This window comes from Hyla sarda, chromosome 5, assembly GCF_029499605.1.
Source record: "Hyla sarda isolate aHylSar1 chromosome 5, aHylSar1.hap1, whole genome shotgun sequence".
NCBI lineage: Eukaryota > Metazoa > Chordata > Amphibia > Anura > Hylidae > Hyla > Hyla sarda.
This window is the reverse complement of record NC_079193.1, coordinates 169437997-169457155: the sequence shown is the minus strand read 5'-3', so window position 1 is coordinate 169457155 and position 19159 is coordinate 169437997. Positions and strand designations below refer to the sequence as shown.

General features: G+C 43.3%; 1 protein-coding gene and 1 long non-coding RNA gene across 6 annotated transcripts in view; one reads left to right on the top strand and one right to left on the bottom strand.

Annotated features, from left to right (window-relative positions):
- Positions 1-19159, bottom strand: part of LOC130273613 (uncharacterized) — a 102112-nt gene that overhangs the window by 58707 nt on the left and 24246 nt on the right. The window contains exon 3 of one of the 2 annotated variants that reach the window (XR_008844063.1): positions 11453-11557. This is a non-coding gene — a long non-coding RNA (uncharacterized LOC130273613). The remainder of the gene's footprint in view (positions 1-11452; positions 11558-19159) is intronic. The other variant, XR_008844064.1, reaches the window with a different exon arrangement.
- Positions 1-19159, top strand: part of NOD1 (nucleotide binding oligomerization domain containing 1) — an 81266-nt gene that overhangs the window by 43292 nt on the left and 18815 nt on the right. For 3 of the 4 annotated variants that reach the window (XM_056520701.1, XM_056520699.1, XM_056520698.1), the window contains exons 2-3: positions 11282-11532; positions 13216-13390. In XM_056520701.1, the coding sequence (XP_056376676.1) occupies positions 11356-11532; positions 13216-13390 (352 nt within the window). In that variant the 5' untranslated portion in view covers positions 11282-11355. Of the gene's footprint in view, positions 1-11281; positions 11533-13215; positions 13391-18868; positions 18908-19159 lie in introns of those variants that run through there. The other variant, XM_056520702.1, reaches the window with a different exon arrangement.

Genomic DNA, 19159 nt, shown 5'->3' with positions numbered 1-19159 from the left:
CACTCTCCACACTGACACGCTTCGGGTGGCTGGTCAACCGGGACAAGTCAGTCCTCCAACCTACCCAGTCTCTAACCTTTATGGGGCTTCGATTCGACACGGCCTCTGCCCGAATTTGTCTTCCGCCGGACAAATGTCTGGCACACCGGGAGGGGGTCCGCTCCCTGCGGACTCAGGTATCAGTTTCCATCCGCACTTGTATGGAAGTCCTGGGTTGTATGGAAGTCCTGGGAAGTCCTGCTCTGGTGGCTCCGCTCCCCCCTTCTTCTCCAAGGATGGTCGTTTCTTCCCCTTCATTGGCAGGTTGTTACAACGGATGCCAGCCTGTCGGGCTGGGGCGGCGTGATCAGGGATTGGACGGTTCAGGGACTCTGGTCTCCCCAAGAGACCCTTCTTCCGATAAACATATTGGAATTACAGGCGATTCTTCTTTGTCTTCTTCATTGTGAGCCCCGTCTTCAGTCCCGTCCTCTCCGCGTTCAGTCGGACAACGCCACGGCCATGGCGTACATAAATTGACAGGGCGGCACACGCAGCTCGGCAGCCATGGCTTAGGTATCCAGAATTCTTTCCTGGGCGGAGAGCAAGGTTACGGCCATTTCGGCGATCCACATTCCGGGAGTGCTCAACTGGGAAGCAGACTTCCTCAGTCGGTCCTCACCCGATCCCGGCGAGTGGTCTCTTCATGCAGAGGTCTTCACGCAGCTCTGCGACCTCTGGGGCGTTCCGGACGTGGACCTCATCGCGTCCCGGCACAATCGGAAAATCCTTCCGTTTGTGTCCAAGTCCCGGGACCCTCAGTCTTTGGCCGTGGACGCCCTAGTGATTCCTTGGGCGGGGTTCGCCCTACCTTATCTGTTCCCTCCTCTTCCACTCCTTCCCAGGGTGCTGAGGAAGCTCAAGGCAGAGGACATCCCCACCATTCTGGTAGCACCAGATTGGCCCCGAAGGTCGTGGTACGCCGACATAGTCAGGCTCCTGGACGACGCTCCTCTGCGCCTTCCGCTCCGCCTGGATCTTCTCTTTCAGGGTCCTCTTTGCCACCCCAATTTACAGTCGCTGCATTTGACGCGTGGCGGTTGAGACCGCGGTTTTGAGGGCCCGCGGGTTCTCTTCCCAAGTCATTCGCACCATGCTCAAGGCTCGTAAGCCCTCCTCCGCAAGAATTTACCACCGTACTTAGCGGTCTTATTTTCATTGGTGTGAAGCTCAGGACTTCTCCCCGGTGACCTTCTCTGTTCCCCGTCTTCTCTCCTTTTAGCAGTCGGGGTTGGAACTGGGGTTGTCTCTCAGTTCCCTTAAAGGTCAGGTTTCGGCCCTTGCTGTTCTTTTCCAGCAGCCCCTGGCTTCTAATCCTCATGTCCGTACCTTCCTGCAAGGAGTGGCGCACACTGTTCCTCCTTATCGGTCACCCTCTCCTCCTTGGGACTTGAATTTGGTTCTGAGTGCCCTCCATGGTGCACCCTTTGAGCCCCTTAGAGAGGTGTCTCTCCGCCTCCTTTCTTGGAAAGTGGCGTTTCTTGTGGCTATCACCTCCATCCGAAGGGTGTCTGAACTGGCAGTTCTTTCCTGCCGTTCTCCGTTTCTGGTGATCCACCAGGACAAGGTTGTTTTCCGTCCAGACCCTTCCTTTTTACCAAAGGTGGTCTCGGCCTTTCATCTCAATGAGGACATTGTCTTCTCGTCCTTTTGCCCGGCTCCTTCTCATCCTAAGGAGTGCTTACTACTCAAGCTGGACGTAGTTCGGGCTGTTCGGTCTTATCTCTCCATCACTTCTTCCTTTCGTCAGTGTGATTCCTTTTTCGTCCTTACGGAAGGTCGTCGCAAGGGACAACCTGCTTCCAAGGCCACCATTTCTAGGTGGATTCGGTCCGCCATTTCGGATGCCTATCGCTGTAAGGGGAAGATTCCTCCTTTCAGGGTTGTGACTCATTCCACACGTTCTGTTGGGGCATCCTGGGCTCTCCAGAATAGAGCTTTGGCCTCGCAGATTTGGAAGGAGGCTACCTGGTCATCTTTGCACACTTTCTCGAGGTTTTACCGGGTTGATACTTTCGCATCGGCTGATGCTTGTCTGGGGCGTAAAGTGTTGCAGGCGGCAGTGGATCGGCCGTCTGCCTGATTACTTATCTGCCCACCCAAGGGACGGCTTTGGTACGTCCCACGGTCTGTGTCCCCCAATGGAGCCGATAGAGAAAAGGAGATTTTTTTAACACTTACCGTAAAATCTCTTTCTTGAAGGATCCATTGGGTTACACAGCTCCCGCCCTTTTTGGGTTTTTCCTTTGGTTCTCTGTCCGAGGGTGTGTTCAGTTATGTTTTTTCTTCTGGTTCTGGGACAGTTTGGGGTTTTTCCTTGACCTATTGGTCTCCTCCTATTGCTCTGGGACTTAAACTGACTAGCTCAGAGCCTGAAGGTGGGTATATCCTGCTGGGAGGAGCTGACCTTTTTTATTACCTTAGTGTCACACCTCCTAGAGACAGCAAGATACACCCACAGTCTGTGTCCCCCAATGGATCCTTCGAGAAAGAGATTTTACGGTAAGTGTTAAAAAATCTCCTTTTTTTTCACTAAAATGCTGGTTTTCCCCAAATTTTACATTTTTACAAGGGGTAATAAGAGAAAATGACCCCCAAAATTTGTAACCCCATCTCTTCTGAGTATGGAAATACCCAATGTGTGGATGTCAAGTGCTCTGCTGGCGCACTACAATGCTCAGAAGAGGAGAAGCACCATTGAGCTTTTGGAGACAGAATTCATTTGGAATAGAAGTCGGGGGCCATGTGTGTTTACAAAGCCCTCCGTGGTGCCAGAACAGTGGAACCCCCCCACATGTGACCCCATTTTGGAAACTACACCCCTCACAGAATTTAATAAGGGGTGCATTGAGTATTTACACCCCACTGGCGTTTGACAGATCTTTGGAACAGTGGGCTGTGCAAATGAAAAATTAAATTTTTCATTTTCACGGACCACTGTTCCAAAAATCTGTCAGACACCTGTGGGACTTAAATGCTCACTGTACCCCTTATTACATTACATGATGGGTGTAGTTTCCAAAATGGGTCACATGTGGGGGGGGGGATCCATTGTTCTGGCTCTATGGGGGCTTTGTAAACACACATGGCCTTCAATTCCAGACAAATTTTCTCTTCAAAATCCCAATGGCGCTCCTTCTCTTCTGAGCATTGTAGTGCGCCAGCAGAGCACTTTACATCCACATATGGGGTATGTTCTTACTCAGAAGAAATGGGGTTACAAATTTTGGGGGGCTTTTTTCCTATTTTTCATTGTGAAAATGAAAAATTTTTGGGTAACACCAGCATTTTAGTGAAAACATTTTTATTTTTATTTTTTTCCATCCAACTTTGAAGAATTTTCATTAAACACCTGTGGGGTGTTAAGGCTCACTATACCCCTTGTTACATTCCGTGAGGGATGTAGTTTCCAAAATGGGGTCACATGTGGGTATTTCTTTTTTTGCATTTATGGCAGAACCGCTGTAAAATCAGCCACCCCTGTGCAAGTCACCAATTTAGGCTTCAAATGTACATAGTGCGCTCTCTCTCCTGAGCCTTGTTGTGCACCCGCAGAGCATTTTACGCCCACATTTGGGGTATTTCCGTACTCAGGAGAAATTGCGTTACAAATTTTGGGGGTCTATTTTCCTTTTAACACTTGTGAAAATAAAAAATATGGGGCAACACCAGCATGTTAGTGTAATTTTTTTTAATTTTTTTACACTAACAAGCTGGTGTAGCCCCCAACTTTTCCTTTTCATAATGGGTAAAAGGAGAAAAAGCCCCCCAAAATTTGTAGTGCAATTTCTCCCGAGTACGGAAATACTCCATATGTGGCCCTAAACTGTTTCCTTGAAATACGACAGGGCTCCGAAGTGAGAGAGCGCCATGCGCATTTGAGGACTAAATTAGGGATTGCATAGGGGTGGACATAGGGGTATTCTACGCCAGTGATTCCCAAACAGGGTGCCTCCAGCTGTTGCTAAATTCCCAGAATGCCTGGACAGTCAGTGGCTGTCCGGAAATGCTGGGAGTTGTTGTTTTGCAACAGCTGGAGGCTCCATTTTGGAAACACTGCCATACAATACGTTTTTAATTTTTATTGGGGGGGGACGGGACAGTGTAAGGGGGTGTATATGTTGTGTTTTACCCTTTATTATGTGTTAGTGTAGTGTAGTGTTTTTAGGGTACATTCGCACTGGTGTGTAACGGTGAGTCTCCGCTAGGAGTTTGCGCTGCTGCGAAAAATTTGCCGCAGCCCAAACTTGAAGCAGGAAACTTACTGTAAACCTGCCTGTGTAAATGTACCATCTATGTTCACATGGGGGGGGCAAACCTCCAGCTGTTTCAAAACTACAACTCCCAGCATGTACTGACAGACCGTGCATGCTGGGAGTTGTACTTTTGCAACAGCTGGAGGCACTCTGGTTGGAAAACCTTCAGTTAGGTTCTGTTACCTAACTCAGTATTTTCCAACCAGTGTGCCTCCAGCTGTTGCAAAACTACAACTCCCAGCATGTACTGATCGCCAAAGGGCATGCTGGGAGATGCAGTTATGCAACAGGTAGAGGTACGCAACTACAACTCCCAGCATGCCGAGACAGCTGTTTGCGGTTTGGGCATGCTGGGATTTGCAGTTTTGCAACATCTGGAGGGCAACAGTGATCTCCAAACTGTGGTCCTCCAGCTGTTGCAAAACCACAAATCCCAGCATGCCCAGACAGCAAACAGTAGTGGTCTCTAACTGTCGTCCTCCAGCTGTTGCAAAACTACATATTCCAGCATGCCCAGACAGCTGTTTGGGCATGCTGGGAGTTGTAGTTTTGCAACATCTGGAGGGCTACAGTTAGAGACCACTATATAGTGGTCTCAAACTGTACCCTCCAGATGTTGCTAGGCAACTCACCAGCTTCCGTCGGATCCAGCCACACGACATTGCCGCCCGCCGATCTCCGTCGCCCGCCCGGATGGGTAATTGGACTCCGGCGCCGGTCCCCGTCGTTTCCCCGTCCTTCCCCGCCTATTGTGGGTGGGCAGGACGGGGAAAACTAAAGTTAACCCCCCCGCCCCCGTTCTGCTATTGGCGGTCGCGTCTAGACCACCAATAGCAGGGATAGGAGGGGTGGCACCCCTGTCACCTCACTCCTATCCTTTCAGGGGGATCGTGGGTGTCTTAGACAACCGCGATCCCTCTTATATTCCGGGTCACCATAGACCCGTAATGACCCGGAATCGCGCAAATCACAAGACTGAATTCACTTGCGATTTGCTGCCATAGGGGGGTCTGATGACCCCCCTGGGCGTTTGCACGGGATGCCTGCTGAATGATTTCAGCAGGTATCCCGGTCCGATCCCCGCGTACCTGGGTGTCGTGAGGTACGTGTACGTCAAGGTTCCTTAAGGGGTTAAAGACCCGGGGGTTTTCTGTTTTTGCATTTTCGTTTTTTTTCCCTCATTACTTTGTAATGACATCAGTCATTTTTCTACAGCGAAACGGGAAAAAAATCATTGTGCAACAAAATTGAAGAAAAAATGCCACTTTGTAACTTTTGGGGGCTTCCGTTTCTATGCAGTATATTATTCGGTAAAAATGACACCTTCTCTTCATTCAGTAGGTCCACGCGATTAAAATGATACCCTACTTATAAAAGTTTGATTTTGTCGTACTTCTGGAAAAAATCATAACTACATGCAGGAAAATCTATACATTTAAAATTGTCATCTTCTGACCCCTATAGCTTTTTTATTTTTCCGTGTACAGGGCGGTTTGAGGGCAAATTTTTTTGTGCTGTGATCTGAAGTTTTTAACTGTACCATTTTTGTATTGATCAGACTTTTTTATTGGTTTTTATTCATTTTTTTTTTCATGATATAAAAAATGACCAGAAATGTAATATTTTGGACTTTGGAACTTTTTTGCGCATACACCATTGACCGTGCGGTTTAATTAACAATATATTTTTATAATTGGGACATTTCCGCACCCCACAAATCCACATGTTTATTTTTATTTACACAGAGGGGTGATTCAAACTTTTATTAGGGGAGGGGTTAAATGAGCTTTATACTTTTTTTTTTACACTTTTCTTTTGCAATGTTATAGCCCCCATAGGGGGCTATAACACTGCACACGCTGATCTTTTACATTGATCATTGTTATCCCATAGGATAACATTGACCAATGATTCTGCCCGCTTGACTGCTCATGCCTGGATCTCAGGCACTGAGAAGTCATTTGGCGATCGGACATACAGGAGGAAGGTAGGGGCTCTCCTTGTATCCTGGGGGGTTCCTTAGGACCCCCCCCCCCCCCCCCCATGTCGGCGATCACCGCAAATTGCCGGTCAGTTCAGACCCGGAAGATAATGAGTGATTGTCAGAGACAGCTCCGACCATTCTAAAGGATAGGAGCGAGGTGGCAGGGGTGCCACCTACTCCTATCCCTTGCCATTGGTCACCTCCTCCTATCCCCTGTTCATTTCCCCCGCTCTCCCCACCGATTGAAGGCCAGGCAGAGCTTACCGGAGCAGCAGCGACATCGGTGCGGCAGCAGACACATCGGGCAGCAGCAGGAGGAGGCAGGTCGGAAAGTGCGGCGATGGAGGAGGCTGCAGTGAAGATCGCTGGTAAGTGATCTTCACTGTAGCCTTCTAAAAGTTGCAAAACTACAACTCCCAGCATGCCCAGACAGCCAAAGGTTGTCTGGGCATGCTGGGAGTTGTAGTTTTGCAACATCTGGAGGGCCACAGTTTGGAGACCGCTTTGTAGTGATCTCCAAACTGTGGTCCTCCAGATGTTGCAAAACTACAACTTTCAGCATGCCCAGACAGTCAGTCAGTGCATGCTGAAAGTTGTAGTTTTGCAACATCTGAAAAACCACAGTTTGAAGATCACTACACAGTGGTCTCCAAACTGTCTCTCTTCAGATGTTGCAAAACTTCAACTGCAAAAAATTGTACAAAATTGTACAAAAATTTGTACAACTACAAAAAACATTTTACACTAACATGCTGATGTTGCCCCCATACTTTTCATTTTTCACAAGAGGTAAAAGGAGAAAAAGACCCCCAAAATTTGTAATAGAGTTTCTTCCGAGTACAGAAATACCCCATATGTGGACGTAAAATGCTTTGCGCTCAACAAGGCTCAGGAGTGAGAGAGCACCATGTATATTTGATGCCTAAATTGGTGATTTTCACAGGCGTGGCTGATCATTGTGCCACAAAATTGAAAAAACACAATTTTTTAACCTTTGGGGGCTTCCGTTTCTACACAGTACATTTTTCGGTAAAAATGACACCTTCTCTTTATTCTGTAGGTCCATAGAATTAAAATGAATTAAAATGATACCCTACTTATGTAGGTTTGATTTTGTTGTACTTCTGAAAAAAATCATAACTACATGCAGAAAAATTTATACGATTAAAATTGTCATCTTCTGACCCCTATAACTTTTTAATTTTTCCACGTATGGGGCGGTATGAGGGCAAATTTTTTTTTGCACCGTGATCTGAAGTTTTTAGCGGTACCATTTTTGGATTGATCGGACATATTGATCACTTTTTATAAAATTTTTCATGATATAAAAAGTGACCAAAAATACGCTATTTTGGACTTTGGAATGTTTTTGTGCGTACGCCATTGACCGTGATATATTTTTATAATTCGGACATTTCTGCTCGCGGCGATACCACATATGTTTATTTTTATTTACACAGTTTTTTTTTTTATGGGAAAAGGGGGGTGATTCAAACTTTAATTAGGGAAGGGGTTAAACGATCTTAATTAACTTTTTTAAACTTTTTTTTTGCAATGTTATAGCTCCCATAGGGGACTATAACACTGCACACACTGATCTTTTACATTGATCAATGGTTTCTCATAGGAAACTATTGATCAATGATTCTGCCGCTTGACTGCTCATGCCTGGATCTCAAGCATTGAGCAGTCATTCGGCGATCGGACACCAGGAGGCAAGGTAAGGGACCCTCCTGCTGTCCTACAGCTATTCGGGATGCCGCGAATTCGCCACGGTGATCCCTGAGCTAACCGGCAGTGTTTTACTTTCACTTTAGATGCAGCGTTCAACTTTGAATGCGATGTCTAAAGGGTTAATAGCACGCGGCACCGCGATCAGTGCCGCGCGCTATTAGCCACGGAACCTGGCCCTTGTTAGAGGTGGCCCCGCGTTATAGAACAGGAGCGGACTCAGGGCGTACAGGTACGCCCTGAGTCCTTAAAGGGGTACTCCGGTGAAAAACTTTTTTTTTAAATCAACTGGTGCCAGAAGGTTAAACAGATTTGTAAATTACTTCTATTATAAAATATTAATCCTTCCTGTACTTATTAGCTGCTGAATACTACAGCGGAAATTCTTTTCTTTTTGAAACACAGAACTGTCTGCTGACATCACGAGCACAGTGCTCTCTGCTGACATCTCTGTCCATTTTATGAACTGTCCAGAACAGCATATGTTTGCTATGGGGATTTCCTTTCACCCTGGACAGTTCCTAAAAATGGACAGAGATGTCAGCAGAGAGCACTGTGCTCGGGATTCAGCAGACAGCTCTGTGTTTCAAACGGAAAAGAATTTCCACTGTAGTATTCAGCAGCTAATAAGTACAAGAAGGATTAAGATTTTTTAATAGAAGTAATTTACAAATCTGTTTAACTTTCTGGCACCAGTTGATTTAAAAAAAAAAAAAGAAAAAAGGTTAAGGGGTTAAGGAATGTAACAAGGGGTATAGTGAGCCTTAACACCCCACAGGTCTTTGACAAATTTTCATTAAATTTGGTAGTGGAAAAAAAAAAATGTTTTCCATGAAATGCTGGTGTTACCCCAAATTTTTCATTTTCACAAGGTGTAATAGGAAAAAAGCCTCCCAAAATTTGTAACACCATTTCTTCTGAGTAAGGAAATACCACATATGTGGACGTAAAGTTCTCTGCGTTGCACTACAGGGCTCAGAAGAGATGGAGCGCCATTGTGCTTTTGGAGAGGGAATTACGCTGGAATTGAAGGCCATGTGTGCTTACAAAGCCCTCATGGTGCTAGAACAGCCCCCACATGTGACAACATTTTGGAAACTACACCCCTCACGGAATGTAACATGGGGTGCAGTGAGCATTTACACCCCACAGGTGTCTGACAGATTTTTTTGAACATTCGTCCATAAAAATGAAAAAATGTATGGCCCCCGACTTCCATTCCAACCAAATTCTCTCTCCAAAAGCCCAATGGCGCTCCTTCTCTTCTGAGCATTGTAGTTCGCCTGCAGAGCACTTGACGTCCACACATGGGGTATTTCCGTACTCAGAAGAAATGGGGTTACAAATTTTTGGGGGCTTTTTCTCCTATTACCCCTTGTGAAAATGAAAAATTTGGGGTAAAACCAGCTTTTTATTGAAAAAAAAATATTTTTTTATTTTTATGTCCCACTTTAACGAAAGTTCGTCAATCACCTGTGGGGTGTTAAGGCTCACTTTATCCCTTGTTATGTTCCTTGAGGGATGTAGTTCCAAAATAGTGTGCCATATGTTTTTTTTTTTTTTACTGTTCTGGCATCATGGGGGCTTTATAAATGCGACATGCCCCCCAAAAACCATTTCAGCTAAATTTTTTCTCCAAATGCCCAATGTCGCTCCATTCCTTCTGAGCCCTCTAGTGTACCCACAGAGCAATTTACATCCAAATATGAAGTATTTCCTTACTCGAGAGAAATGGTGTTACAAATTTTGGGGGGCATTTTCTCCTATTACTCCTTTGGGGTAACACCAGCATTTTGGTGTTAAAAATACAATTTTTAATTTTCACGTCTCACTTTAACGAAAGTTTGTCAATCACCTGTGGGGTATAAAGACTCAATTTACCCCTTGTTACGTTCCTTGAGGGATGTAGTTCCAAAATAGTGTGTCATATGTTTTTTTTTTTTTACTGTTCTGGCATCATGGGGGCTTTATAAATGCGACATGCCCCCCAAAAACCATTTCAGCTAAATTCGCTCTCCAAAATGCCATTGTCGCTCCTTCCCTTCTGAGCCCTCTAGTGCACCTACAGAACACTTTACATCCACATATGAGGTATTTCCTTACTTGAGAGAAAATTAATTACAAGTTTTGGGGGCCTTTTTTACCTTTTACCTCTTGTAAAAAGGAAAAAAAATGGGGCTACAATAACATTTTTGTGTAAAAAATTTAGATTTTGATTTTTCTCCTCCATTTTGCTGCTATTCCTGTGATACGCCTAAAGGGTAAACAAACTTTTTGAATGTCATTTTGAATACTCTGAGGGGTGCAGTTTTCATAATGGGGTCCATTATTTGGGATTTCCAATATAAAGACCCTCATAGTCACTTCTAAACTTAACTGATCCCTGAAAAATTAAGATTTTGAAATTTTCGTGAAAAATTGGAAAATTGCTGCTATACTTTGAAGCCCTCTGATGTCTTTAAAAAGTAAAAACATGTCAACTTTATGATGCCAACATAAAGTAGACATATTACATATGTGAATCAATATTTAATTTATTTGACATGTCTCTTTTCCTTACAAGCAGAGTGCTTCAAAGTTATAAAAATGCTACATTTTTAGATTTTTCCTGAAATTTTGGAATTTTTGACCAAGAATGGATGAAAAGTATGGACGAAAATTTACCACTAATATATAGTAGAATATGTCCAAAAAAACAATCTCGGAAACAAATTTATAAGTAAAAGCATCCCAGAGTTATTAATGCATAAAGTGATAGAGGTCAGATTTGAAAAAAAATGCTCCCGCCGTCCCGTCCCAAAGGGGTTAAGAGTAGGGTCACATGTAGCGTATACGCTAAGCATTTCACATCACTGGAAATTTGTCAGGCATCAGGAAATATGCTGCCTATTCTGCTATGAGGAGATACACAGGGCTTTGCTGTCGCATCCCTGTGTGTGCAGTAAGGTTTGGAGGCGGGCCAAGCGCACTAATGTGACTGTGATGTGTGGGCCTTCCTCCAAACATCACTGTGCACACAGGGCTAGGGCTGAGAAGCTCTGTGTATCTGTTTGTAGCAATATATGCTGCAGATTTCCCTCTGCCTGGCATATTTTCTGCATCATGAAATGTGCAGTGTATACTCTAACAGCTGCAGACACTGATAGATGCTGTTATGGTATAAAAGCAAACTGTACCTTTTCTAAAGCTGATGTGGTTGCCAAACCATGACACTTGGCCAATAGTTTTCTTACCAATAGATAGTATTTATTGATTTGTTCTTTTATTTTAGCTAAAGGCTGAAAAAAGCCTTCGGTGAAGGCCCAACAATTATATGAATATGTGAGAACTTGCTGTACCAAAATAATGGAACTGCAACAGCCCAGACATCAGTCTTATGTTCATTTAATTTTAACAAGTCGAGAAACATTGGTCGGTCTTATAAGAAACATCAATTGCTTACTTGAGAATTTGGTCAACCATGGATATTTTTCACAAGAAGATTCAGAAATTGTTCTGCAGTTTCCTACAAGGGCAGAAAAGGTAAGTCTTCTCTTTAATGTAGAAACTGTAAAGAAATTGAGTTAATGAAGTGGTTTTGGCGCAGAATTTGTTGTGCAGTCCCATAAAATATATGGGATTTTACTCTAAAAATCTGCCTAAATTCCACGAAAATTTTGCATTGTAAACACAGCAGATGAAAACCTATTAAAGTCGATGGGAGTATGATGCAAGTCACCCCCACACACGGCCAAAAATCAAAATAGTAGACTTAGCCTAGTAGAGTCTCGCCTTGCATAACTAAAATTATTTATATCAAACAGTGTTGTGTTCCTTCATTAACCCCTTAATGACAATGGACGTAAATGTACGTCATGATGCGCTGGTACTTCATGCACCAGAACGTACATTTACGTCCTGTACATGACCCGAGAACCGGAGCGGTGCTCACGTCAAGCATGGGAGGTCTATGGTCTACAATTTCTATGGGCTATCTGATTCACCTGAATACTGTACAGTTCAATGTATACTGCAGGCAATAGTATAAAAAATTCACAGTACTGCTGGAGCTTTTTCAAACTTTAGTTTTCTTTATTTCTTCATCACATAGTCTCACAAGACAGGAAAGTGCTTTTCAATGCATAATAGGCAGAAGCTAAAACATAAACCGATGTTCCCAGGTCATGGCACAACGTTTCAGGGGGGACCCCCTTAATCATGGGCTCATGATTCAAAAAGGTCCAGCAGTACCATGAGTGAATTTTTTATACTATTGCCTGCAGCAAAACTAAAATTACCCATGACAACTGAATGCTATCTGGGCATGATGGGAATTGTAGTTTTGCAGCACAAAAAGAAAAATTGCCAGCCCAACTGCCTAATACACGGGAGCACGCTGCTGTGGTAAATACAAAGTATACAAAAAAGAAGGTTACAGCAGCACTCTTGGTCAAAAAATGTAGGCTCTTATTGCAGTTTTTGATCAAAATATGTCCCCCCCACCATCCACCACACGGAGGTGGCCTCATCTCAGATGGGACCCTAACAGTCATTTCACTCACCTCTGCTGGGCATATGGCCTCTGACTGGGTGACATGCTGGATCCACTATCAATTTAAAAATCCTCCTGTGAAACGGAGGGGTGCACGGCTACAGAGGGTGCCACTCCCCCTAAATTGCACAGCAAAAACAAAAAGAAAAATAGCCAGCACAACTACCTAATACACGGGTGCACGCTGAGGCCACCTCCGCGTGGTGGATGGGGGGGGACACGTTTTTGATTTTTAAAAAAAGTGCGCTAAGAGCCTCAATTTTTTTGACCAATTGTAGTTTTGCACCAGCTGAAGAGCCACAGGCTGGGGAACACTGGCTTACCATATCTCCCTCCATTTATGAGTATATGAAGTGTTGTCCATAGAGACATCACAATAACAGGCATAGTCATGTGATCTCATCACAGCATAACATTGTGTTAGTATGTCAATAAGGAGGAGTGTAGAAAACATGTTGTTGACCAAACAGTGTAGTCTATAGCATCTGTCCTAGGAACTGCATAACCAATGTTATCTGTTTCTGATGGACAAAAAAATATATATAATAGACTAGAAATTTGCAAAGTGTATTGTTCAGTGCTTTTCTGTAAGCTAGTCCTATAGATATAATTCACATATAGTAAATAATATAGAATGTAATATTCCTAAATGTCAAATATCTACCCTGTTGCAGATTCGTCAGATTCTTAATCTGGTACAAAGCAAGGGGGAGGAAGTTGCTGAATGTTTCATATATGTCCTTCAAAAAGTACCCGAAGCTTACTTTGATCTGAAGTCTTGGTTAACTGAAATCGATTTTCAACCATCAGAACAAATAAAAAGTTTACATGTTACGAATAATGACCCTGGTATGAATTCCATTTTAATTTACAGTCAAATCAATGATTGTGTGTTGTGATAGATTGCCACAGAAATGTAATCCTTTTCTCATTTTAAGCCCATTATATTGTGGATTATGTAGTTATTATATGAGATGTACACTGCTCAAAAAATAAAGGGAACACTAAGATAACACATCCTAAATCTGAATGAATGAACTAATGATATGAAATACTTTTGTCTTTACATAGTTGAATGTGCTGACAACAAAATAACACAAAAATGATCAATGGAAATCAAATTTATCAACCCATGGAGGTCTGGATATGGAGCCACACTAAAAATCAAAGTGGTAAACCACACTACAGGCTGATCCAACTTTGATGTAATGACCTTAAAACAAGTCAAAATGAGGCTCAGTAGTGTGTGTGTGGCCTCCACGCGCATGTATGACCGCCCTACAACACCTGGGCATGCTCCTGATGTGGTAATGGATGGTGTCCTGAGGGATGTCCTCCCAGACCTGGACTAAAGCATCTACCAACTCGTGGACAGTCTGTGGTGCAATGTCAACTAGAACAAAGGAAAGCGCTCCATAGTGTGATAATGTAGGGTGAAATATAAAAAAACAGATGTTCAAGTGCTCACCAGCGGTGGTTGTACGAAGCCATGTATAACAATGGTCAAGGCAGTAATAGTAGTGATAACTAGGATCCAGCAGGGGCTCCTGAGACAAATCAGCAACCACACAATCACCTCCAGGAAAAACCAAGGATCAAGCAAGGAGTGTGGATCTCGTGTAGAGTAAAAAGGTTTATTACCCACAATCCAACGTGTTTCGCGGAAGACCACTTCATCAGGCATATTGGGAACAGGAAGAGTGTATGTTATTTATACAACACCATTTAACCCTTTGATAGACAGAACAACACAGGTAAAAAAAAAAAGTTATTTTTACATATAAAATACAAATACAGAAATATATGTATATCAAATTAAAGAAGCACATATATCCAAATAAAGTAAATAAAGTTAACAGATATACATTTATGAACAATATATAAAATAAAAAAATGTATTTAATAAAAACCACCAAATGCTACCTTGCATTTTCAATAGATTCATTAAGTCCACGTGGAAAAAGCGTGTCGAGTGGAAAAAGCTAGAAGGATTCTTTATTAATCAATTTTTGAAATCTATTGTGTATATAAAAAGGGATCGTTTCTATAATCACCAGATTTAGAGTGTCAAAATTACCATCATGATTTAATGTAAGGTGGCGGGACACGCTATGTAGCATGTAACGGATTTTGACATTAGATCTGTGTTTGTTCACGCGGGACCACACTGTCTGAACAGTGTGGCCCACACATTGGAGACCGCAAGAGCAGGACAAAAGGTAGATCACAATTGTTCAGGTATTTATCAGATATGATTTTTTTTTTAGAAATATGGGAAGTAAAGGGGTATTTAATTGGCCGAATAATAGGGCAACACTTACATTTGATTTTATTACATGGAGAGGTACCTTTATGAGTTATGATAGTAGAATCTCTAGTCGGGTTATCTTTTTTCATTCTACTAGGGGCAATTAAATTCCACAGGTTCATAGACCTGCGGAACGTGACACCCGGTTGTCCTGGGAGGTGTTCTTCCAACAAGGGATCGCTTTTTAAAATGGACCAATATTTCCTCAAAATCCGTTGAACATAATTGGCTGATAAGTTAAAGTTGGTAATAAAATTGTATGCATATTTATTAACCTCACTTGATTTTTTTTTTTTTGTTGGAAGGAAAGGGTTGGTTTGGGGCATACAAGATCAGATTGTTGTTTATTTTTCACTTTATTGTATGCCTGGGATAATATCGACTTAGGGTAACCCTTTTCTAAAAAACTATCCCATATAGTGAGGGATTGTTTAGAAAAATCCTCAAAATCCATTTTTGGATAATGAGAACTATTATATTCTAACAAACTGGTTTGTTAGAATATAATAGTTCTCATTATCCAAAATTGATCCGGAATGTGCCCTATGGGCAATATCTTCGAATTTGAAAGAATTGTACTTCTTTTGAGGATTTTTCTAAACAATTCCTTACTATATGGGATTGTTTTTTAGAAAAGGGTTACCCTCAGTCGATATTATCCCAGGCGTACAATAAAGGGAAAAATAAACAACCATCTGATCTTGTATGCCCCAAACCAACACCTTCCTTCCAACAGCAAAAAAATCAAGTCAGGTTAATAAATATGCATACAATTTTATTTTTTGATTTTTCCACTCAACACGCTTTTTCCACGTGGTCTTATTGAATCTATTGGAAATGCAGTGTAGCATTTGGCAGTTTTTATTAAATAAAATTTTTTATTTTATATATTGTTTATAAATTTATATGTTAACTTATTTACTTAATTTATATATGTGCTTCTTTAATTTGGTATACATATATTTCTGTATTTGTATTTTATATGTAAAAAAAACTACTTTTTTTTTAAACCTGTGTTGTTCTGTCTATTGAAGGGTTAAATGGTGTTGCATAAATACCTTACACCCTTCCTGTTCCTAATATGCCTGATGAAGCGGTCTTCCATGAAACGTGTTGCATTGTGGGTAATAAACCTTTTTACTCTACACGAGATCCCCACACCTTGCTTGATCCTGTGTTTTTCCTGGAGGTAATTGTGTGGTGCAACGTGGCATTGTTGGATGGAGCGAGACATGATGTCCCAGATGTGCTCAATCGGATTCAGGTCTGGGGAATGGGTGGGCCAGTCCATAGCATCAATGCCTTCTTCTTGCAGAAACTGCTGACACACTCCAGCCACATGAGGTCTAGCATCGTCTTGCATTAGGAAGAACCCAGGGCCAACCGCACCAGCATATGGTCTCACAAGGGGTCGGAGGATCTCATCTCGGTACCTAATGGCAGTCAGGCTACCTCTGGCAAGCATATTTAGGGCTGTACGGCCCCCCAAAGAAATGCCACCCCACACCATTACTGACCCACCGCCAAACCGGTCATGTTGGAGGATGTTCCAGACTCTGTCACATGTGCACAGTGTGAACCTGCTTTCATCTGTGAAGAGCACAGGGCGCCAGTGGCGAATTTGCCAATCTTGGTGTTCTCTGGCAAATGCCAAACGTCCTGCACGGTGTTGTGCTGTAAGCACAACCCCCACCTTTGGATGTCAGGCCCTCATACCACCCTCATGGAGTCCGTTTCTGACTGTTTGAGTGGACACATGCACATTTGTGGCATGCTGGAGGTAATTTTGCAGGGCTCTTGCAGTGCTCCTCCTTGCACAAAGGCGGAGGTAGCGGTCCTGCTGCTGGGTTGTTGCCCTCCTATGGCCACCTCCACATCTCCTGATGTACTGGCCTCTTCCCTGGTAGCGCCTCCATGCTCTGGACACCACCCTGACAGATACAGCAAACCTACTTGCAGCAGCAAAATGGAGAATTCTATAGTGTGAAAGCAGCCTTAAGGTAATGCTGGAATATAATGGTGGCCACACAAAATATTGACACTTTGGGGTATACCCACGTTTGTTGCCAAGGTTTTGACATTAAAGGGGTACTACCGTGCTGACAACTTATCCCCTATCTAAAGGATAGGGGATAAGTTGCCTGATCGTGCGGGGTCCCGCCGCTGGGGACCCCCGCGATCTCGCATGCAGCACCCCGCTCTCATCAGGCCCCAGAGCGAACATCGCTCTGGGTCTGATGACTGCCGATCACGGGGCCGGAGTATCGTGACGTCACGGCCCGCCCACATGTGATGTCACGCTCTGCCCCATAATGTACGTCTATGGCAGGGGGCGAGACAACTGTCTCGCCCCCTGCCATAGACTTGCATTTAGGGGAGGAGCGTGACGTCACACGGGGGCGGAGCTGTGACATCACGATCACCGACCCCGTCATCAGACCCGGAGCGGATGTTCGCTCTGGGGCCTGATGAGAGCGGGGTGCTGCGTGCGAGATCGCGGGGTCCCCGAGCGGCGGGACCCCACGCGATCAGGCAACTTATCCCCTATCCTTTAGATAGGGGATAATTTGTCAGCACGGTAGTACCCCTTTAATGGCTGTTTTAAGTTATTTTGAGGGCACACAACATTAAACACTTATACAGGCTGTGCACTCACTACTTTACATTGTAGCAAAGTGTAATTTCTCCAGTGTTGTCACATAAAAAGATATAATAGAATATTTACAAAAAATGTGAGAGGTGTAGTCACAGTCACGGCCGTGAATGTTGGCACCTCTGAAATTTTTCTAGAAAATGAAGTATTTCTCACAGAAAAGGATTGCAGTAACACATGTTTATTTTCTTTGTGTGTATTGGAACTAAACCAAAAAAGGGAGGAAAAAAACAAATTGGACATAATGTCACACCAAACTCCAAAAATGGGCTGAACAAAATTATTGGCATCCTTAACTTTATATTTGGTTGCACACCCTTTTGAAACAATAACTGAAATCAGTGGCTTCCTATAACCATCAATAAGCTTCTTACACCTCTCATCCGGAATGTTGGACCACTATTCCTTTGCAAACTGCTCCAGGTCTCTCTTATTGGAAGGGCGCCTTTCCCAACAGCAATTTTAAGGTCTCTCCACAGGTGTTCAATGGGATTTAGATCTCGACTCATTGTTGGCCACTTCAGAACTCTCCATGTTGCCATCCATTTCTGGGTGCTTTTTGATGTATGTTTGGGGTCATTGTCCTGCTGGAAGACCCAAGATCTCAGATGCAAACCCAGCTTTCTGACACTGGGCTGTACAGTGCGACCCAAAATCCTCAGATTTCATGATGCCTTGCACACATTCAAGGCACCCAGTGCCAGAGGCAGCAAAACAACCCCAAAACATAATTGAACTGCCACCATATTTCACTGTAGGTACTGTTTTCTTTTCTTTGTAGACCTCATTCCATTTTCGGTAAACAGTAGAATGATGTGCTTTACCAAAGAGCTCTATCTTGGTGTCATCTGTCCACTAGATGTTTTCCCAGAAGAATTTTGGCTTACTCAAGTTCCTTTTGGCAAAATGTAGTCTTGCTTGCTGTGTCAGCAGTGGGGTCCTCATGGGTCTCCTGCCATAGCGTTTCATTTCATTTAAATGTCGATGGATAGTTTGCGCTGACACTGATGCTCCCTGATCCTGCAGGACAGCTTGGATATCTTTGGAACTTGTTTGGGGCTGCTTATCCACCATCCGGACTATCCTGCGTTGACACCTTTCATCAATTTGTCTCTTCCGTCCACGCCTGGGTAGATTAGCTACAGTGCCATGGGTTGCAAGCTTCTTGATAATGTTGCGCACTGTGGAAAAAGACAAATCTAGATCTCTGGAGATGAACTTTGAGATTGTTGTTATTTTTATTGTTGATATTTTTCCACAATTTTGGTTCTTAAGTTCTCTTTTCCTCTTTTTGGATGCTTAGTGTGGCACACACAGACACAATGCAAAGACTAAGTGAACTTCTCTCCTTTTTATCTGCTTTCAGGTGTGATTTGTATATTGCCTACACCTGTTACTTGACCAGGTGAGTTTAAAGGAGCATACCATGCTTGAAACACTTATTTTTCCACAATTTTGAAATGGTGCCAATCATTTTGGAGTTTGGTGTGACATTATGTCCAATTAGTTTTTTTTTCTCCCTTTTTTGGTTTGGTTCCAATACACACAAAGGGAATAAACGTGTATAGCAAAACATGTGTTACTGCAATCACTTTCTGTGAGAAATACTTCATTTTCTAGAAAAATTTCAGGGGTACCAACATTTACAGACATGACT